This window comes from Eutrigla gurnardus, assembly GCF_963514095.1.
Source record: "Eutrigla gurnardus genome assembly, chromosome: 18".
Lineage (NCBI taxonomy): Eukaryota > Metazoa > Chordata > Actinopteri > Perciformes > Triglidae > Eutrigla > Eutrigla gurnardus.
In genome coordinates, this window is record NC_139929.1 from 13,772,006 (window position 1) to 13,795,221 (window position 23,216).

The 23,216-nt window shown below is 44.1% G+C and overlaps 1 protein-coding gene across 6 annotated transcripts in view; it reads right to left on the reverse strand.

Annotated features, from left to right (window-relative positions):
• LOC311029107 (partitioning defective 3 homolog) overlaps positions 1 to 23,216 on the reverse strand; it is a 316,803-nt gene that overhangs the window by 142,490 nt on the left and 151,097 nt on the right. For all 6 annotated transcript variants that reach the window (XM_084034041.1, XM_084034046.1, XM_084034045.1 and 3 more), the window contains 5 exons: positions 19,873 to 19,998; positions 17,166 to 17,393; positions 15,125 to 15,312; positions 10,214 to 10,353; positions 9,618 to 9,746 (listed from right to left, as the gene is read on the reverse strand). In XM_084034041.1, the coding sequence (XP_083890167.1) occupies positions 9,618 to 9,746; positions 10,214 to 10,353; positions 15,125 to 15,312; positions 17,166 to 17,393; positions 19,873 to 19,998 (811 nt within the window). The remainder of the gene's footprint in view (positions 1 to 9,617; positions 9,747 to 10,213; positions 10,354 to 15,124; positions 15,313 to 17,165; positions 17,394 to 19,872; positions 19,999 to 23,216) is intronic.

Here is a 23,216-nt window from a genome sequence, read left to right on the forward strand (position 1 = left end):
CCCCGTTTATGCACCTGGGACAGAGAGAACAAAAGTACCGCCAAAAAAAAAGATGAGCTGATGTAAAAACCCTGAAATGGGTGCATGCTTGAGTTAAAAAGTACTCGGAAAAAAGTTTGATTTAAAATGTCTGCGATATCGGCCATAATCCCAAATTATTGCCTGTCAGGTATGGTCACTGTTTACATGGAGTGACACATCCAAACAGCAAGGAAGAGAAAGCTGCACTCACTAATGATGGCTGGATGTCTCCAACACCTCCACCCACCTGCTGCTGAAGCCAGGAACAAACTACACCTGGCTGGAAAGACTCTTGGCCTCGCATTAACATTTGACTACACTGTCTATTGTGAGATTTACAAACTAACTCACATTCAGATTTGTCTGTTCAGACAGTAAAACTCAAACAAATACAGTGATGTAATCTGTAGCTGCGTCAGGGAGCAAATAAGTGTATTTCCTGAGTGCTGATACGTGTACATCTGATTTTAAATAGGGGAGAGTCACCATAATTATGATGCATCTGTCTGCATGTATGCATGCCAGCGTGGTCTGTAACATGAAATATGTAAATCCAGATTTGTTTGCGGCTAGTGAGAGGAAGCCAGAGTTAGCTCCCGATGCGATAATAAAAGTATGGGAAGAAATCCTCAGAGAAGGTCACTCTGTACGGGCCAATACTCTGTGTTCAGTCAGATGCCATCCAATTACATTCTGAATCAGATTAGCGTAGTACAGTATTATTTTCAACGTCCATCAATCTAACATGCCAACTTTGTAGATGCAATCAATGCAAACCCAATATATTTGAATTATCAAATCAATGTAATGTTGTAGATTTGAAAACAATTGCAGTTTAATTCCTCGTGACTTGTTTTCTCTATTGAAAAACATTTAGTGGTTTATGATTACAGACATGTTGGCCATTTGCCCGACAATACTAGATATAGGGAATAAAAAATCTAAAAGGGTAAAAGAGTGAAAGGGGGGAAATGATAGCATCATGGTGACTGTGCTGCGTATTGAAACTCTGTGTAGGTAAATGTGAACAGTGCTCATCTACATGTAGACACTGTTAATCTGCGTTTGTAGGTGTTTTTACTTCAACAAAGCTACCAACTGTCTGTGAACAATCCTGTTTTCTCAAGTGTTGCGTCGTGTGTTTTAAGGTTCTCTAAAGCTACAACCAGATTCAAATGGCTGCAAATATGCGATGTTGACTGGTGCATTAAAGGTGCTTCGCTGCACTTGGGTACCAATCATTAAGGTCAAACTTAATTTGAAAGCAACTTGAAGTGGATTGCTTTTAATATCGTTATTATGAGCATCCGAACAGCTCAAGTGACTCGCCACTTGGCCGCCTCATCACAAAAGAAGCCCGTAGTCGTTTTATTTTCTCTCTCTCACACAGCCGTGCAGTCACAGTCCATTATACGATTAAGTCCTTTATTAATTAGCACTGCGGCGGGGTAGCTCCCATTCATTACAGTCTATTGTCCTGGCAGGGGAGGGCGACAGAGGCAGCATTTAAGCAGAGGCAGGTGAACACAGGAACACGTTGCTCATCAGTCTAGCAAAAAGAGCCCCGCCTCCCTAATAGGCCTTTTTTTGTTTTGTTTCTACCTCGCTTAACTTGTCACGCGCTAATAGGAAAGGTGTGCTGGATGTTTGGAAGCGTGAGAACAGAGAAACAGAGCGGAGGCAGAGTGAGATGCAGAGAGAGAAGGAGACAGAGAGTGCAAATTAATCACAATTACATCTATTCACACATAACTCTGAGTTCTCCGCACATCACTGCCTAAAACAATTAACACTTCTGGAAACTTCTTTCCACACTTGGCCCAATTTGGTGACATAAAGGTCATTGGAAATGAATTTAAAAGGGCTAAAAGAAATCAGCCATGGGTGTAATTGCAAAAGTGGTGCAACGCGTGATAAGTATTATAACACGCATTTCGTTCGCCGGTGTTTCTCCTCGCAACATTTTCTGACAAAAGGGGTGAATATTAAATACCTGTAAGCCAAAGAAAGGAAATCAGGTGCAATGTGGGGCTGAGAAGGCGATGCTGTCACACAACACTAAAGGGCACGGAGCGCACAGCTGGCAGTGGCAGGTTTTTAGTGTTTGGGAACCAACAGTATATGTTCTTCACTGGAAAAGCACATTTTGACTCAGCTGACAAACTGGGACTTTGGGGAGATTCTAATGAGAAGGCTCATTTGGCTCATTAGCAAAATAAAGTCTGTTTCTATGAGGGCATCTGAGGCCAGATCTACATCTAAATGCATTAAGTGGATCTCACTGTGAGCAACTGGAAACAGACCGGTACGCAGGGTCGGATCGACACTCGATGTTTCTGTGGGCGATTTAGGAAACGATTACATCTAATCAAAGAGAGCATAAGAAATAAAAAGTGCATTTCTAAGTGTACTTGGTGACAGCGAATATTACCAAAGGCGTTTTCAGTGGGAGCACATAGACAGACGCACATCACGAAGCAGATGCCTCTCATTTTGCGCTAATGGTGGATAAGAAGCGCGTCGCTATGTCCAACTGCACATACACACTTCAGCCCATTATGTGTTCTGGAAACAGACGCCGAATCCCCTTCGGGAGAGTGACTGTGTCGCCATAAGTGGCCTTTAACTACCTTGTTTATCGGCGTAGCACAATGCTGCGGTGCACCCTCCCGTTCTCTGCACTGACAGCAAGCATAATTATGGGAACAGCTGCTGAAAAGTGCTAAACGAAAACAGGTGGCGGCGACGAGACGCGCTCGGAAATCGTTAACCAGGCTGGCACCGTCTTCAACCACGCTTGGCAGCGTTAACTTTAATTACGGCGGAGCATGTTTCTGAACTCTGCACTTTGATCAGAGAGCCTTTCTATAGGAGCCACATTAATAACGGAGGAAGGACTCATCAGCATTCTTGAAAGCGAAGGTGTCAGAGATAAACAAGAGGAGAAGCAGGGAGAGCAGAGAGACGGGGGACAGGAGGAGGGACGTGTCTCCGGTAAATGTCAGGGAGTGGAAGCAAAGTACGAATTTTGGGAAGATTTCAGTGTAGAGTTTGGATAAAGTGTCCTTACAAGAGGATGCTTTTTGGAGATGCGGAAGAGCTTTTTGCTGCCATGGTAACGCATATCTACCAGATCACCATGCCCTGTCATTTCGGAGCCATTTTTAGCCATGAAGTGGAAGAGAAAGTGACCTCTAAGAAGCATCTGCTGCTGCCAAACTGTTCTGAAGAGCTCTGTAAATTCATAGATGCTCTCTCTGATTGCAGGTTGCAAACCCACAGCGGTACACTACTCCTTCCAAAGGCCTTGAGAGCGATTCCTGTCATTTGGCTGCACCTGAGTTTCAACTGTATTTTTTGAGAATACATTTACGGAAAGCTATGTCTAGACATTTGTAAAAAAATAAAGCAATTTCCTGATTGCACTCCATTGTAGTCTAGCAGCGTTTTTATTTTTTATTTTTTTAAGTTCTATTATATAGAGCACCACTATTAATTCATCCTGATGTGTGGATATCTGCAAAGGCATAACAGCTCCTTAAATTATAAGTTTTACCAATAAGAAATGACTCATCTACTCCAGTTCTTGCCAAGTTTAATTAAGGTAAAAAATGTGCCTTTATATAAATATACTAAGTTAAAAAAAAAAAAAAAAGATCTTGGCAAAAGCAGCAACCTATTACATCATTCTTACTGCGAACAGACATCTAATTATATTAACACCAAAGATGTCCGTTTTTTGGCCGTACGTGCTGCACTATGTCACCACGGCTTCAGTAACAATAACCCAAAAGCTTTATCATCATCTGATTGCGGATCGCTTAAAGCATTCACTGATTAACGATTCTGCCTCGGGGTTGGAAGGAGACGGAGTGAAAGAAGATTGAAGCCAAGACACAGATGGACGTTTAAAAGATCCACTGAATGCGTTGAACACATTCATTTCTTACATTATTTCTATACGTTTTTCAGACAAAAGCAAATTCATCATAGATCAACTTGGTGTTCTTAGTTATGCACCAAATCAAGAAGACAAATTCCTTCTGCGTGCAAACCTGCTTGGCAGTGGCTGATTCTATTCTCATTCTGATTTGAAATTAAAAATAATTAAATTACATTAATAAAAAAAACATCTTGTGTAACTTTACGAAGCATCAGTTGCCATAAACTCGTGTTAGAGCCACATTTTGGAGCCTTTGTTCTCAGCTGACACGTTGTTTTCCCATAATTCACTAAACTAAAGTTAATGTCTTTGTTGAGGAGAACACGGGAGAATGAGGGAGGGGTGAACTTGGCTCGAACTCAACAGATCTGTGTATCATTTAGTTGCCTCCAAAAAAAAAAAAAAAAAGCCAGGGAATCATGTTTTGTTTTGTATCAATTCATTTCCCCCTCTACCGACTCGGTAAATGGATCTCGGCGGCGGGGAAATCAATACGGCCTCGTAAGTCTGTTCTTGTCTTCCAACTTTAAGTCGTGAATGGAAACCTCCCTGTACTGTGGACTCCAACAAAAGGCAGCTGTGTAACACCGTTAGAGGAATGTGAAAGAAAAAGGGAAGAGAGATATCATCTGCTGTGTATAATTGCGCAACGCAACGCAACACTGACAATGATTGCCTCGACTTGGAAGACAAAAACAATAGCGTGCTTGTTTGAATGTCTGATCCACGTCAGCGAGCCAGCGCTTTTATTTCTACTGTATATAATGATTTCAGAGACGTATATAAATAGGATGCCAGCTAAAGCAACTGTACAAATGGAGTCCTCCTGAATGCCTCAATTACAGTCCAGTGGTAAAAACATGGCAGCGAGGATTTTAAAACCAGGCCACTGGGGTTGGCACTTATGAAACAGGCCATTAGTCTGCTATAATTGTCAGCAATACTGTCATGCATTTGTCTGCAGCGTAGCCCCGGCATTCGCACCAGCCATAAATTTGGCGGTCACATCAATCAGAGGCCGGAATTAATTGTGCAATTAAGATTCTCATTGCTTGGCAGATATAGCTACTAATGGATCAGTGACAAGTGTGATATGATCGTAAAGAGGGGATTTTAATGTACTGTTTAATTGCTCTTATGTGGTCCCCAGTGTTACAACAGCAGATTCACAAGCCCATTTGTCCTCCACGGTCCATAGTCCTATTGGAAATAAAAAAAAAATGCTGCTCATGTCGGGTCATGGAATGATGTAAGGGCGGGCGTGGACAACGTTATTAGGGCTCTTGACCTGTGACTCATCAAGCCCATATTGTGCGTCATGTTTTACATGGAGGGGTTTGGCATTTGTGGTGCTGTTTAAAATATGTTTAGGGGCTGTGCGTGTGTGTGTGTGTGTGTGTGTGTGTGTGTGTGTGTGTGTGTGTGTGTGTGTGTGTGTGTGTGTGAGACATGGAGTCGAGATGACTGCAGGCATGCTGACACAGCAACAATACCAACAGGCTAATTCACTCCCACTGCAGCGAGGGGTTTAGAATGAATTAAAATGATCCGTCACTGGCAGGCCTGCACTATATTATATATATATATATATATATATATATATATATATATATATATATATATATATATATAAGTCATTGTCTATGTAATAACCTGCTAGTCACAGATTTTGTCCCCCCCTGCCTTTGTTCTGCTGCGTCTGCTCTAAAAGGCACCGCCACAGGTGAATCAATGTGGAGTTCCTTGGCCGGCGGGCGGAGTGTGGATGGACATCTCTAAGAAGAGGCAGGAATGCTTCCTCATTTCTTGACTGCTGCTGTTGCTTGTTGCGCGGCAAGGCGTGACATTTGACTTGGTTATTACAGGGAGGAGAAAAAAAAAAAGGGTGATGGAAAAAACAATCTCCACTCCACAAAGCTGGCCCATGTGGACTGAGGGCTCAGCGCCGCTCGCAGCTGTAAGCACAAACAGTGCTGCACGCTGGGAGATAAATGCCAACAATAAATAACATCCACCGGCGGTGCGTGGGAAGTGTGTAGCGTATATAGTGCATGCTTAAATGTGCTTAAATGTGCTCTTCGTGCTTCCTTGTGGGAATGGCAGTGGCGTGTGTGTGTGTGTGTGTCTGGGCTCGTTTTGTAATACAGCTTCACTGTGAACCCTCTCTGTGGTCAGTGTTACGCTGAGGTCATAAATAAATGTAAAGGGAGAGGGGAGAGCATGGTGGTTCCTGTCAGACTAAGTGACGAGGGGGGTGGATCTAACACAATACCCCAATCCATCCATATTTCCATCGATGATTACTTTTGACATAATTTGCCATTTAAAATCCCCTTTCCTTTCCACAGTTATCTTTCTTACCTCCTGCCCTTGTCCCTTTATGTCAGCTGCACTCGTTCTCCAATTTCTCCTCTCATTGGAGTCATTATAAAGGTGCGAAGACAAAGACAGACTGTCTGTCTACCTCCGCAAATGTAACAAGTGATGAATTAACTTCCAAACCCGTAGGGGGCACCCACCCTTTTAACGTCCTCCCTTTAGTCTGTTAGAATCCCGCCCTGAGATCCCTGATCGGAACTCCCAGAGCTGTCAAGCGGAGGAATAACAGCCCAAAGTGACTCCGTTCACACAGCCATTGATCGGCGCCTCCTGCTGCGTCTTCAGGGTTGGAGCGGAGCTTGTCTGAATGTCTGTGCTCGTCTCTCAACCTCAACGTATGTCTTATAACCTGGACGTCACCCGATAGACGTGTACACAGAATCAGAGGCAAAACTCCTTGTGTGAGGAATTTTATAAATGTATTATCATAGGTATAAGAGAGAAGGAGAGGCTATGAAAGGGCAGGCTTATTAGTGATGAGTCCAGTGTGTGGTAAAGGTTAAAGCTGCTCGACTTCTCTGATACAACATACTGTATCTGTCGGGAAAATGTCCATAGATATCCTTGGAGTAGAGAGGGCGAGGTAGCCAGACAGACGGAGACAACACCCACTCTGCTCTGTTGCCATTTAACCTTTCCCTCTTCTCAGCAAGTATGCGTGTATTTATTGAATGCTATCGAGAGCTACTGCTATTGCTATTGAAAGCATGTCAAAATCCCCCCCCCCCCGAACGTGGTAATTAAAGACGCAACTCAAACATGCTGGGATGGTAAATTAATTCCTGTGGGGGTGCGTGCCGAACGCCTGGCATACAATAAAACAAGGAAACAAAAGGAGACGTGGAGGGATTCTCGGCTCTGACATTAAACATCAGCAAGCAAATGTCAACTAGACAAAAAAAAACGTCTCACTTCTATTTTCATCTATACTTGTATTGTGTGTGTGTGTGTGTGTGTGTGTGTGTGTGTGTAAGGCCTTACGTTGACAGATACCTGCAGTTCTCTGCATGTCACTCACGCTACTATTTAAAACATCATCGCGTTGTCATTGAGGGAATTACGTGAATGACAGCGCATAAGTGATCGACTATACATGTGTGTTTATGTGTGCACTAGCATGAGTGTGTAGTGTATATATGCACACACGCACACACACACACACACACACACACACCAATCCAGAGTGTGTGACAGAGTAGGCAATTATCAACCATGCTTTTCCTCCATGCTTTATTTGCAATAACTGTCACCGGCAGAGCCTTGGCCTCCTTATCTGATTTTTATGAACACACTTGTAGGGATTATTGAGATTTGTGAAAGCACTGCTGGGAAATGTGGAAGTGTGTGTGCGGGGACGTCATATATATATATATATATATATACACACAAAAAAAGGAACAGTAAGGGAGAGGGTAGAAAAATGCTAATCTGCTGTGGAAAGTGATGAAATATTAAGCAGCAGTCTCTCACAGCATGTAGAAGTTGGTCAAAAGAGAGGAAGCAGACAGAAACAGAGAGGGATTATTAGACAGCGTTTCCATGATGGGCTTTTTCTAATCGCGTCATGCTCGGGGAGCTCGGAGCGCACGTGGCTGTCAAACTCAGCCGACAGCCCACGGGCGGCCGTGCATTTTTTAACACTCCCCACAGCATCAATCAACCGCTGTCTCGGCTGCTGACAAGAGGCAGGGAGCAGTGTGATGCACCCCTGCAGTTAGACTTTAAGTGTGGGCTGTAGTGGTTAAAGAGCCTGTTGAGGAGCCTGAAGGTCACGTCTTTGATGCCAGCAGCAGCCAATCACATCATGGACAGCCACATTAAGTTGCCTTCGCACTTTTTATTCACCATCCATTCGACGTTTTTCATTTTTAAGATCCGAAATCCAAATCGTGTGACTCCGATAACATAAGTAGTAGAGAAATATGAGCCCATTTGCCACTTTATGAATGTTAAAATTAAATCTATTAAATAATTAAATCTACACCGAATAAAATGGAGCAAAGTCTGGGGGTGCTGCGTTTTTAACTGGAGAAACAGCACATTGGCAGAGTAAAATGTGTCTCAGAGGGCCATCACTCTACAGGTTGAACAGCTCCTATGGCGGGGTTAACAGCTAGGGTGCCGGGCTGAGCATTATGGGTAGGAGGGAGGTTGGCATCAGGAGCCCCTGGACTGCCAAGGTGCTGCGATGCCCGAGCCTGCTGTCAGAGCGACTGAGCGCCGGCTCGACGAGGGCAGTAGCCTCGCCATCTGTTGCACGACAGCCAAAGTCACCCTGTGTGCAGGCCGTGTGTGTGTGTGTGTGTGTGTGTGTGTGTGTGTGTGTGTGTGTGTGTGTGTGTGTGTGTGTGTGTGTGTGTGTGTGTGTGTGAGCAATGTGTGCATGACAGTGTCCCTGTTCATGTGTGCATGTGGATATATTCAAAGCTGTTTGCGTCTGTTCCTACACATCACTTAGGAGTGTGTGTGTGTGTGTGTGTGTGTGTGTGTGTGTGTGTGTGTGTGTGTGTGTGTGTGTGTGTGTGTGTGTGTTCTGGTCAGTGTGCACATGACTTGCTCTTGTTTGACTGTGTTTAACCAGTCTGTGTGCACGCATATGGACTTCAAAGCCACAGTTGAAAACGATCACTTGTAATTCATGTTTTAAAGGCATGAATCCTTCAGAGTGGAACCGCTATCGACACTACTAGACGCAAGAATGTCAAAAAAATTGCAGTGAAATGAAGACAAACTATAACCTACCATTATGCAGTAAAAGGCACAGTTAAAGTGCAGCCACATTTTTAGTGATCTTTACCATATTCCTAGAGGGTTCATTGAGTTCAGCTAGGATATGCAGGACCACATTGACTATGGGAGTTGGGGTAATTCCCTGTAGAGAATAATAATTGTAATATACATGGAAATAAACAATGAGCGTCTCAGCCAGTCTCCCATTGATATCTTTTTGTTGTTTTGAATAATACAACCCTAGTTTTCCTCAATTATTCCTTAAATGTTTCCATTCTCATACAGTATCAAGTAAATCACTGGTCTAAGGTATAATCATTTCCTAAAACAACGCATACACTGATACAAATCCTCTCTCAATCATCACTAATGAACCACTACTCTTCAGGTTGCCTCTGCTGGTATTTTTGCTATTTTTTTTTCTTATGTTGCTGTGTTCTGGACATCGACAAAGAGTAATTGAACCCCACCCCCAGCTAATAGAGTATAGAGTAGGAAGTGGGACAGTGGGAATAGGTCATAAGGAGAGTTTCTGACTACTGACCACTTCTCTGGGCAGCAGGGAGTCCTCAGGGCGAGTCACCACCAGGTTCACGGTCCCACCCATGGGTGTTGCTCGGAGCAGGGCCACCACCTCTTCCTGGCTCTTACCGTTCAGGTCCACTCCACTAACCTGCACACACACACACACACACACACACACACACACACACACACAAAGCTAAAGATCAAAGAGCTCACTGACTTTAACGAGGGGGAATCTATGGCCTCCACATAACCTTTATGCAGATTACACAGCGAGCCGGTTGGAGCTGGTTTTAAACATGGCTTATTCTCCCATAAGTGAGCACTAGCTGATTTGCATGTCAGTCTGATTGAAGTATAATCAAAATATTGTTCCATCGAACCACTTTTCCTCGGCGATTCAAAGCCGGAGCTGCATTGTTATAGCCGTAGGGAACACAGTGCGTTTGACTCACTCCAACAAAAGCTCTCTAAGATTTAATTTCAGAACAAAAACCGTATCAGTACGTGAGTAATTAGTCTCTGAAATTGCATACAATCTCACAGAGCACACACTGTGACATTGTATGTGAACACTATATAATGGCTGGAAGTTGCTAGAAAGTATGGCCCCACCTCCAGGAGCCGGTCCCCAGCTTTCAGTCGGCTGTCTTGGATGGCGGCTCCTCTGGGGAGGATGTTTTTGACATAAATGGGAGCACTGCCACCAATAGGGACATCTCTGGATGTGATGCTGAACCCAAGACCCTCTGGACCTGGAAGGAATGGGAAACAAATGGATATCGTTGGTAATGTAATATTTTACATTTAGAGTCATTCAATCAATTATGTTTTAGAACATATGTATTACTTAAATATGTATATGAACCAATATGTTTACATTTTGTTTGAACCAACCCATCCATAAATTACCTGAGTATCATTTAAAATATTCCTGTCTGACTCGTAACTGCAGGCGACCGTGGGTGACTGTGGACACCCACTTACTTCGGATCAGCCCGCGCATCACTGTCAGTGTCTTGCTCAAGGGCACTTAGGTCCATTTTGCAAGCAGGAGTGCATGAACCCGGGCAGTAAAACTGAAAGATAGTCGGCCTACAAGCCCTCGCGCCGCGTTATCACAGAAATATAACACTTATATTCCTGATTTACAGCCGCGTGGAAGCTTTATCATTCTGAGGAAGGGGAAGTAAATAATGTGCATGTGTTTATGTTTGGTAAAGTGTTCGAGCACCTCCATATGACTTCATAAATGTCAACAACAAAAGATTTGTTCCCGCTGGTACAACATAGTGACATTCATTTTAAAATAAAGTCTAACTGTCAGCCAGACTACACTGTGGCTATGGAAAGGATGAAATACGACAAGATGTCTTTGTTTGTATGCATTTTAAACGAAATAGTGACTGCTTCGTTATAGTTATTTGTAATAAACATCAGAAAGGGACCTCAAGATGTCGTGCCAGACTAGCATAGTGCTTTTACAGCGACTCTTAGAAATTGGCCAGACTCTTGAAACCATTTCTGAAAGATCCTTTTCATTACATGCCGCTGTGACATGAGAAACCACGACGCAGGGATGGAATTATGGGTTTCCAGCATGTTCTGAACCTCCTATAGTTAATACAAACAGACATGATTCCATCGTTGCCATCAGGGTGTGTCTCATTCACGTTTTTTTTAAGAAGAAAGATGAAAACTGGCTCTAAATATAGTTTCAATGCTATGAACCAAAATTGAGTGTTTATGATAAGTGCATGTGGACTTTAAAGCCACTCTCGTGAGTTACGGTCGGATTATAGAGTGGTCAGGAACCAGAATAAGCAAAGGAAAGTGAATGATTATGGATTTGCAAAATGCATAAAAATTCTGTTCAATGACCTCTTAAAATGTATTGCCCTACATCTAAATAAAAGAGCAGCAAAAATGCTGTTTTCTAAATCATACATGTACCATGTACCAGATGTGTTCACCCAAAAAAAGAAAAAAAAACCTGCAGACTTTCTGGTACGACGGCAGGTCAGGAAGCTCAACCCATGGCTGGTCAAAGCAACCCTCTACTATAGATAGATGGTTTGACGTTGATGTTCATTAATAGTTTTTTTTTTATCATTGAAAAAGAGCTGCATGCAATTTTTAAGTGCAGTGAGTCGTTAGCTGAAAAAATACTTCAGACTGCCGCTTCAGGTTTTAAGGCTGACCTTTACGGTCCATCAAATGAATACGAATTGCTGGTTTTCAGAAGTAGACAAATAATAAAGGATAAATAAGAGCATCTCAGCCTTGACCTTTTCTGACCAGACCTGAATTTGTCAAATAAAATAAAGACATTGTTTCAAATGTCAGCTGGAGATTGAGGTAAACCAAATCAATCGTGTTTGTTGGGTTCTTCTTTGACAGAATATTTAAAAACTCAATAACCCTGCAAGCAGATGAGTCATTAGAAACCGAGTGTTCAGAGAGATACATTCCACCATGCGTAACCTAGCCGTCGGCGCTTTCCAGCGCTCGAGCGGGAAAGTCGCCTTATGTGGTTTCAGCCGAGGCTTTTCTGATGGTAACAAGAGTGATTAGTATTCATGTCAAAGTAGCTGCTCATTTCACAGAGCTGTCAGCACCTCTGATGCTTCATCATGACCTACTTTTCCCCATCGTGTCTCTCCGGCAGTCTGACGAACTCTCCGTCGTCTCGCTGACAGTGATGGCGTTGATGAAAAGGAAACGCAATGAGGGAGAGGCAACTTTCCCGTGGCTTCTGCACACAAACAAACTAGCGGCGAGGTGATGGAGAGGTTGCTTATCAAGTCAAAAAGTTGGGCCGCTGAGGATGGAGACGTGCTATGATCTCTCCATCAGTGCAGCGGTGGTGAGGCTGAAAGTCAAATCTGTAGAGCTCGTCTTCGGGAATGCCAAACTTTTAATACAAGGTCACGTCGTTTTCAGGTGACTTCACAGATTTCTAGAGGAGGTTGTGTTGATCATTACTCAAGTTGCCCCTTTAAAATCCTCCGTGTCTTTGTTCCCTTCCCACTGCGACCCCCTGCCACGCCACTGCCTTCCCTCTCATCTGGTTCACACATGCCCAATGAACAGAATCAAACTCCTGCCCATTGTACGATCCCGTCGTTAACGGCCTCCAATCAGCCAATTAGGAGAATGCATCTCTAATAGGCCTGCAGTAATTAACCACTGACGTCTTTATTTTGGGTAATAGAAGACCTGGATAAAAGTAATTGTATCGTTTCTGGATTACTTGGAATCCAGGCTCCAATAAGCCAATTAAATAGCAAACATGAGGAGAGGCTGAGGCACATTAGGATGACTTAATGGGATGCGTATGTCCTTTTCCACTGCAGGATTTGATTAAGGCACTCTTGTTAATTTGCCAAGCAAGATCTGATCCCGCCACAAGGAACTCAGGCCCACTTAGGCCGAATCACAACAATTACTATGAGTCAACAAAACAAATGCTGAAGCCTATTCTAAAAGCACATAAATAGTGATCAAGTCTGATAGTAATCAAATGGAAATGTCAAAATGGATTTCAGGGCCACACTTCCCCTCGACTCTGCTGGTTTTTAGTGCTCAGTTAAATACACCACAACATTTGGACAATAATTCATCTCAAGTTAGAGTTCATGAATGGCTTGTTTACAAGAGAGGCACATCCATTCCAGTAGAGTCCATTTAAATCATGAGCAATAATCTGAGAAAACATTTCTGTCACTCGGGGGGGAAAGCATACTTCTCAGAGTTATGACTGGTGTTGAATCGGTCCTTGAAGTTGCTAGTGAAAATAAACGAAACGACTGGCTTCAGCCTCAGCCCGGCTCGGTTTCACTAAAATGAAAGGCTTGTGTGCGGGCAAAAAAAAAAAAAAAGAGAGAAACTTAATCACAATACAAACAAAAATGCGCTGCGGCCTCACACTGAATAAGAAGTCTGGGAGTCTGCTGGCAGCCCTCGGAGCAGCTTGTGACTGCATTTCCCCTGAGCGTGCTGCATTTAGCCTGCGTTGCTGCCCTCACTTGCTACACTATTCCCTGAAGCTCGCTGCGAAGGCCTCGGTGCCAGCTTTCGACTTAACATCTGCTCCCTACAACCGGAAAAAAAAAAAAGGAGCAAAGAAAGAGAGACAAAGAGTAGGCGAGCCACCTCAGCGCCGCTTCACTTTACAACCGACTGCTTGTCAATTCATATAAACATAGCGAAGTGACGAAAATGAGATGACGTCTGGCAGGAAACCCACCACAATGGTTGGCTAAGATATACAAATGGTCCGGTATCAAAGGCCACAAGCAAACCGACCTCAGCTGGAAGCAGACTGATTGCTGGATCTGAATATTTTCACCACAAGACTGTCGGGTTGCAGCGTGAGTGCATCAAACCACAGACTCTGTTTTCAAGAAGCAGCTGATCTGTGTTTGCTTTGGGTCCACTCACTCAAAACAAAGCCTGAAGGCATGGAGAGGTTTTCAATATGTCCTGAAAGATTTAAGGTCGTCTCCTTCAACCTATTGTTTACTGCGGAGAAGATTAATGCATAAAGATGAGGAGAACGCCCCCTGTGTCTCGGTGAGGAGTAAAGAGTGGAACATGGGTGATCGAGGCAGACGGAGACATAGAGAGAGACAGGTGTCATTTGCATCACCTGGAAGGAGGAACTACTTTATGGTCGTCAGTTCAGCTACGTAATGATTGTTTCTGTATCTGACACAACAAAGTAACAGTCTGACATTATCATGCATGAGCATGCTTTTTTACAGCTACTATAACTGTTATTATATTGTTCAATCTGCTCTGTTGTTTTCACTGTCCACACTTGTTCTTTAGCATTTACAGCGTGTCAGTCATCTGTGAAGCACCATGAACTGGACTAACATGCATGAAAGGTGATATACAAATAGAGTTTGATTGATTTGTTTTTCACGTGTAGCATTGAGACTCCAACATATTTCATTGTACAATGAATGCTGCCGGATCAAGCTGCAAAACACCACACCCTTCAATGCCGTAATAATACCCGTTACTTAGAGGGCTTCCACAACTCTCTGATGAGAAGAGGATATAATTGGCTAATGACTGGATTTAAAATATTATTGAAATGTAATCCGTCTACTAGGGGGCTGACTGAGGTTGAATATTGAACACAGTCACATCATCGGTCTCATCGCTATGAAACAGCTGGGCCAATCGCAGGGACACATGATCCAACAAGCTCAACAAATTGGCTGCCCTGGGAACATCGTGTAGTCTGGAAGGTTCAGAGCAGTAGCATTAGCTTTGTAATGCATTGCAGGAATAAAACATGACTTCCTTTTTTTACTTGGAAATGCGGCTGTGATGCACAAGGATTAACGAGCTCCAGTAACCCAATGTTTCTCATTCAACCAAGCAGAATACTGAATTACAATGGACCAGTGTGATGTGTGTAACAGTTTTCCTGGGTAATATTCTCATGAAAATGCAGAGAAAGATTTCGAGGTTGAGAACCATTTTCCCAGTCGTGTGTCTGCCGGTTCTTACCTTTCTTGAGCTGGATGTTGAATCTGCGACCTTTGTTCTTTACGTAGGAGCTGGTGGATAGGTTTGTGCTTATCCTGCGCTGCAGGGAGGGGGAGGGGGCTGAGGAGGTCCTGGAGACCAAACTATGGGGTAAGGTGGCGTACCGTCGGCTCATCTCTGGGGTGCTTCCTGCCAGAGGCCCCTGGTGGCTAAAGAGCAACACAAGATCAAGATTTGTTTTTTACCTAGAAGAGAGTGTTTATAACATAATGTGCTGGAAAGTACAGCAGATGTTTGGTTCCACATTTCCAGCATGGTATATTCTGCACTATTTTTTTTTAAATGAACTAGTAGGTCAATATTTCAAAAAACAACTCAATTGTGCGTGTGTGTGTGTGTGTGTGTGTGTGTCCACAGCTAATCTCTTATCCAATGTACCCATGAGTCATATCTTTGCTCATGACTCATGACTCAAGGTTGCATTGATTCAGACTTTTTGAAAACATATTTAATTGACTGTTTTCTAACATCTCTGACGGCTGATTGCTCTCTACTCTTATCCAGTAGAGGATCCAGTAAAGGATGAACAACTGCTTCAGTTTTCCAATTGTTGCTCACTTGATTTGCACACCTAGGCAAGACAATGCATACAGTGTGTCTGTATGCGTCTCCGTCACTTAGGAGATGACAAATTCAACTGAGCACCGACTACAAAGGAGCGCATCTTCTCATGTCAGCAGCAGCAGAGCTAGTTAGCTGTTAGCAGCCCGTGTGTTTAGCGAACAGAGCTAACAGCTAACAGACCTAAACGGACAGTTTCTGTTGTGTTAAACAGTCAATGTGAAGCATTTCACGGTGCTGCACGGTCCGGTGCAGAAAGCTGCACGGATTCAAATGAGTCAATCAAACAATGAAGCAGTGGTCACATGACCAAGCTGCACTCAGACGTTGAACACATGGCCGTCTGCACTCTACTGAAAGCACTTTACTAGTTAGTCTATAATTTGAACAAGTATCAGAAAGACATTTGTGCCACTATTGGGAATAATGTCGGTAACAGCAGCTTAGTACAATAGACATGTAGCCCTGACCCTGATGGATCGATCACTTGGTCAAAATCCCCTCGTCCAGTCAATAATGTATTGGTTGACCATTGGCTTGTGGGTTTAGGGTTGTTATTTTGTTCTAATATGCTGCCCTGCTAATTGGATTGAATCTGTATGCCATGTCTCTTGACAATGCAAGACATTTATTTTTATTTATTTCATAATACAAGCTGTTTTAATAGCATATACATATGAAGAAGAGGCAAGTGTCCACACACCCAGGCAGAGATACTCAGGTGCATGATAAACTGCAGGGCCCAGAGGAGGTTTGCAGTGTTCAAATAAGTAGTTTATTCCTATTTTTCTATTTTCAAGCCAATGTTTTGATCTACATGATCTTCCCCTGGCAGGTGTGAATTAGACCTGTTGCCATGAAAAGAGAAAACGAGAAATAAATGAGTTATTCGGAGCTAAAAAGTGTGCAGACATCCGTGCCCAGCATATGGTCATTATCTATCAAGCTATGAAGTGTGATGCACAATAATCATGTCTCAACATGAAATAATCGCCTCTGTGCCGAGAGGAATATTGACAGAATAACTTAATGTACAATAATAGAACGGAAGGGTGATTTATGAATTGATGTGATAAAACCGTAGACATGGACCTACTTGATAAACATCACATGCTTAGCTTTCTGAAATGAAGTCACAGAAAATCTGAATAATGACACGCGGATAGAATTGGCTTTTAACGAGATGATCATCTATGCAGACTTGGGGGTCTCAGGTAGAAGTTATTATCAAACCTACTTTATTGTGTAGCTTTTATGCAATGGATCTACAAGTGAATACATTGAGGAAAGGTCACTGATTTGTGTAATTACAATAGCATTGCATTCAGAGACTGCTGAGCCTGTCTATGTTTCATGGTTCTGTTGAAAATTCTGTGTTCATCTCAACCAAACAACAGCATTTTAACTGAATAGGGATTCCCAAGGTAACTCTAAGACTTACTCATGGTTGAGGCCCGGTTGCGGTCCAGATCTGGGCATCACCCCCGACGCCTGACTGGACCTGTCCCCGGATTGCAGAGAGACTTGGCTAAAGCGGACTCTGTTGAGCTGGGGCGGGCTGAACTCGCTCCGGAGCGACAGCAGCTCGTACTGTCTCTTCATGGCGGCGGGGACAACGTGGAAGAGGATGACCTGGCCCCGCATCGCCTGCTTGAAGATGTTCTGGGCTCTGGAGGTGACGGAGAATGTGAGAGAGGGAGTAGGTTGATGAATCAGCAGAGATACTAATACTAATACTAATAATAAAGTCATAGCTCAACAGATACAGGAGGATAAGAAAGGCTGTGGTGCTATAAGAGTTGATAGGGGGAGTTGATGTTAGCATGGCTAATGGCGGGGCTACTCCCCACATAGCAGCAGAGGGCAGAACTTACATTATCTATAATTAGGAGCCTCAACACAGGAATAAGATAAGAATGTTGAAACAGTATATAGTGTGTACTCGATGCCATACCAGTGATTTGAGGGGCATCTGAGTCTCTCGATGGAATAGTAGTCTGTGTTTGTGTGTGTGGACGTGAGCTGACTCAACAATCAGAGCAGAGATGATGAATCATGCATCACGGAAGCTTTCCAGACAATGAGGTTCCAAAGTAAGCAGACATAAACTTCACTCTTTGCGGACAAAAATAATAATAAATAAAAAAAAAAACAATAGCCAAACACATATTCTTTTTCATGCAACTTTTGGGGCCAAATAAGCCGAGACAAGAGCTCGACATGATTCCCAGACGCAAGAATTGTTTAGTCTGGTTCGCCGGTGGCACTTAGCATATAGATAGGCTGGCCAGGGGCGAGTCATGCTGCAGCATAAGGGGCCAGATACGCGGTGGATTTCTGGATTCCAACTATCCCACCTCCTGTTACCAGACCTCCATTACCACGCCGGTAATATCATGCTGATTCCATCCAAATGACAGCTGCTAAGCTGCTTCTGCCACAACAGACAGCACTTCATTGGAGCTGGTGTCACAGAGGCGAGGCGCCGCACGCCGTATCGAGCCACTTCTGCAGGATTTGGTCTCTCCCATCTTTATTCTTATGCTAATGTGCAAAGAAATCATTGGTGTGTGCACACCAAGAGGTGATGACTGAGTGAGCGAGATTGTGTGTACGCGTGTCTGTGCGTGAATGTTCCCACCTGCACATATACAGTGCCATCACGCCAGTAATCAGCCTCCACGCGAGCCTGATTGAATAATAAATTACCCCATCAATGCATCATTACATTCAGTTAGATTAAGCGCCTCAAAATATTTACCCATGCAAAACAATCCGAGGAGATTAGACTATCACTTTAAATTGTCGTTCTGTGCGGTGCAAAATCAGGGGGGGGGGGGGGGCTTTGATGAGGAAGAGAGGGGGGCACATGGGGGAGGAAAGTTTAGCTCCTTTCGCTCATTTTCATGCAGAATCACAAACATCATATGCATTTGGATGGCGGTGAGGAGCGTGTGTTTGGCAAGGGGGATTGGGGGGTAAGTGTGGAACGCTACAAAACATCACTCCCTAGTGGATTTGGTTTGTAAGCCTCTTTCACAGTAGAAAAGGCTTGGAAGGAAACGGGGATGTTTACTAATGACAATAGCATCTTTTTGAAAAGAAGAAAAAAAAAAAAAAGATCCTGAAACCATAGTGGCTTTGCACACGTCTGGATGAACACATTAACATAATGCGGTAAGGTAACCGTGATAGTCTGGAGTTTTACAAGCTGATGAGGAGCTTTTCTTAGCGGGTTATAACATTGTAAGCACGCCTCGCTCAGACTGAATTCGTTTTGACAGTGATGCAGTCGTCCAAGAAAAACATGGGTAGTCTCTGACTCTACTTCTGAATACAGAGAAACTCTGTCAGTCATCCAGCTCAAAGCCCAGTGGTTTTCGAAGTCTACGTTCAGCCCAGTATGACTGTAGGCTGGGCCTTCGTTAGCTGGAATCAGGGCTATTACTTCCTGTGGAGGAGTGGATGATAAGGGATGGAGCCAAACAGGCCTCCGCACACTGCCTCCAGCATCCAGCCTGGAGGAGAAGCAATCTATTTCTCAGCCTGACACACACATACATGAGGGTAGATAAGACGTTATAGCTCAGTGTGTGTGTGAGTGCGTTTGTGTGTGGAAGAAGGGTGGCTTTGGTCTAAATGGGTGGAAAAGTCCCAGGTTTATATCTTCATTCCACTTTAGGAAATGAAGGGGAGCGCTGAATCGATAGAAATGAATTGAGAGAAGAGTGTCGGTGGTTTTGGATCGGAGTGCGACGCGCTGCTGAAGGACTGCAGGTCACCGAGACCTATTACAGGAAGGCCAACAGAGTCGGCGATATTTCTGTTTTATTGTGCAGCTGTGTGGGTGTCACGTCGCCCTGAAGTTTGGGCTCCACTTATCAATGGAAACGCTATTTATTGGCCGGAACAGCGCTCTCAGTGTGAACTGTACCACTGAGTGGACAGAGCTTCAGAAGAACGCCGTATGTGTCCGAGCTTCTGAAGCAGTGGAAGGAATTAAAATCAGCGTGGCATTCAGTGCACCTGACAAGACGAGGACTTACTGAAATGATGTCAACGTCTCCTGGGAGCGGGAACATAAGAGATTATAAAGTAAAAGAGGATACTGTATAACTATCAATAGAGGGTCTGACAGTAGAGCTTACTGTTCGAAGCGCAGGTGGCGGATGTCTCCCTGATTAATTTTGACGATACAGTCGTTCTCCTGGAAGAGACGCTCCTGCTCGGCTTTCCCCCCGCGCTCCAGACGCTTCACCAGCAAGCCATGAGTCCTGGAAATGATCGCAGAAACAAACAACATCATTTAGACACATACTGTATCAATTACACATCACACGGTCAAACCCTGTCCACCGCATCCTTACATGTAAAAAGCTAATGACAGTCCATAGAAGATTAGAAAGGAAGGCATGGAGGAGGGGAAGAAGTGAGCATAAAGATAAGCTAGGTGATGAGCATATCCAAAGAATTGAGTATACTAGATACATTCACATGTTTTTTGCACATAACAGTACAAATCACATAGAATCTGAATAATATTTCTATTCAGATTTTACATATGTGGTCCTAAATTGATTACAGGTCTGATTATTGCAATGCAACCTCAGTCTGATCTCAGTCATATTGGTTCACATCACAACCCCACCACCTCTGGCTTCCACATCCACACTGACCTCCGTACAGGAGTAGCAGCCAGCGTAATGCACGGGCTTATAAATAAAACCCTGAAAGCTGACCTTCAGTTTTATTCCGTGGGACGGCGTGCTGCTCGTGACATCTTTGTTGTTGACTCTTGCACATGCAGGTCAGATCAGGACCGTGACCGAGTCACACTGAAATCTCATATTAGCCACATTTTCAATAACTTAGTCAGACCAAAACATAAAAGACAGATCCAAGCAATAAGTATGAATTCAGCAGCCTTATTCATCCAGAGTTGATATTGGTTGTGGTTTTATGGCCTAGATATTTGTTAACGGTGCAAAAAAGTGCTGAGAGTACGATATGCATTTTTAATTCAGTTTACAAAGTAACTTCAGCCCTGCTGTAATATGAAGTACTTTTGCATGCTACTGTTTCCGAAAGGAAACTTTCCGAACTGTAAGCTTGGATAAAGACCTGCGTTTTCCTGGAGAAGCTCCACATTACTAACAAACTGTTAAGCTGGAGTCCGTCCTTCTGTCCTCCACTCTGCCTCTCTCCGTGGGCAGGTTGGAGAGAATGACAGTGTGGCTCGTCTGAGGTAATCCAGGCCAACAGCTAAGAGATCATCTTAGTGCTTCAGACGAATCGCTGCAGTTGCCTTCACTGCAGTTTAAGACGGGAGCCGCGGTGTAATAAATACCCAAGCAGTTCCGCGGCAGCGCCGTCTCAGCAATCCCCTCGAAAAAAAAAAGGCAACCTTTAACTTCAAATACCCCTCCTCCTCCCATCACCCCCTCTTCTAAATAAATACATCAGTGAGCTCCTTGGGGCTTTAGGCCCCGAGGATAAGCGCATGCAAAGAGATCTGATGTGCGCTCTCACAGCAGAACTACAAACTTCCTCCGTCTCTAAGGCGTCAGATGCCTGAGGTAGCAGGTAGACTGACTGAGTGCAAACGTCCTTGCATAAACTGACAAAAAACTTTGGAGGCTTACTTTTGGGAGATTAAAAATAATGATGAGATATACCGGAGCCAATAGCAGAAGCCAAACTAAGATGTGCAAGATATAGTAAATCACGCTGCAATCAACAGCTTATGAACAGCAAGGACATAAGCTACAGGCTTTTCATCATTTTCAATTACTTTTCTTTCCTGTCGCTTCGCTGGACACATAAGCAACCGCACGTTTAAATGGTGACCCTGTTTACCGCCGACGTCAAGGGCAGATCTGTAGAGCTCTTTAGCATTTCAGCCAAACAGGGTCACACTCAGAACATTGCTCTAATTGGCTGCATAATGTGGACGTCCACGCGCTCACCGCAGACTCATCTCAGCTCCTCACTGGGGGTAAATGGCTCAGCATTAAGTTGAAGTGAAAGATCACAAAAGGCCCTCCCCTCTCTCTCGGCGCTGCCAGGTCAGCTTAAATGTGTTGAACAGAGAGTAATTGCGGGACGGCGTGGAAGCGCACATGAATGTATTTTTGTCTCCATAAGTGTTGGCAGCTTGAAAACAAAGTATTGTGAATGAAGATTACACCATGGATGCACTGGAATGACTTCTGATCTGCTAGCAGACCGGAGACTGTAGATAAGGGAGTTCTGGCTGATCCCTGATCAGTATTCAAAGCAGCAGCAGGCAGGATTGGGGATAAAGCGGCATCTTCTAGAGATTGGAAGAAGATGATGATTTTGTAAAAGCACTATTATTGTGATGACTGTAATGCACTGCCACCCTCTCCATTCCTCCCCATCTGGCGGCTTTTATTGTAGATATTTATCAAGTTCTCGGGGAAAACAGGAGAGCTAACGCCGAATCTAAATGGCACTCTCAGAGGCTGTACGTCAGTGAATTAATTACGTGTCAGACATAAGCACAAGGAGCTGGTAGTTAAAAGATGCTCTGCAAACTTTGATGAAAGAAATTTCAAGCCTGCCGACTCCGACTGTCCCTGAAACACGAGAATCAACATTGCACTACGTTACGTGGAGTTACCCCATCTTGTGGCTCGGCGGCGGTGCTCTGAAACGGTTTGAAGGAGGCCACCTGCTCTCATCCACTGCCTTTAATCAAATAATAATCCAATCAGGATCCATCTATGCACGGCAATTATGTCCGCAGTTTGTTTACAATTGAAACGGGTCATGGAATGAGAAGTTCATTACGAATTAAGAATGCAGCTGCGAGGGCCGTGTGTGTGTGTGTGTGTGTGTGTGTGTGTGTGTGTGTGTGAGAGAGACATATACTGTGTGCTGGAGCGACAGAGTCTCGAAGCTCTCTCCCCTCCTGCTTGGATCTCAGCTGATGTCAGAACAGTGAAGCGGAGCAGCCGCAGTGGAGTGCCTGCAGTTCCTTGTTTGCTGTCTGGTTTTGCTGGCTGTCTGACCCCTGTGGCCCCGGTCTAGACGCTAATGACAGCCCGCTGAGCCTAATGCCTCCAGTCCTAGCGCACGCAGCACACAGGAAGGAGCCGGGCCAGGCCATTAGCATCGTCCTACTGCGCAGACGCTAAGTCGTATCATGTCTGAAGTTAATTGAAGGCTCTGATAGCTATAAGTGGTGATCTCAGCTGATGCAGAAGGAATGGACTGGCCACGCAGCATTGCTGCTATATGTTGGAAGAGTGTGATTTGGTGGGAATACATTGCAACATGGCTAAGTGTGACTCATCATGTGTCGTTACCCTCCTCTGACTCAGGATAACTGTGTGCTTCTGTGGGAGTCGATTGCATGAGGTCAAAGCTAAATATAGTTTCCTGACACTTGCTTATAAACAGCAATGGGATTAGTGTCCCAAAGAAATGACACGCAGCGATCTTCAATGACAGCCACCCCCCCCCCCCC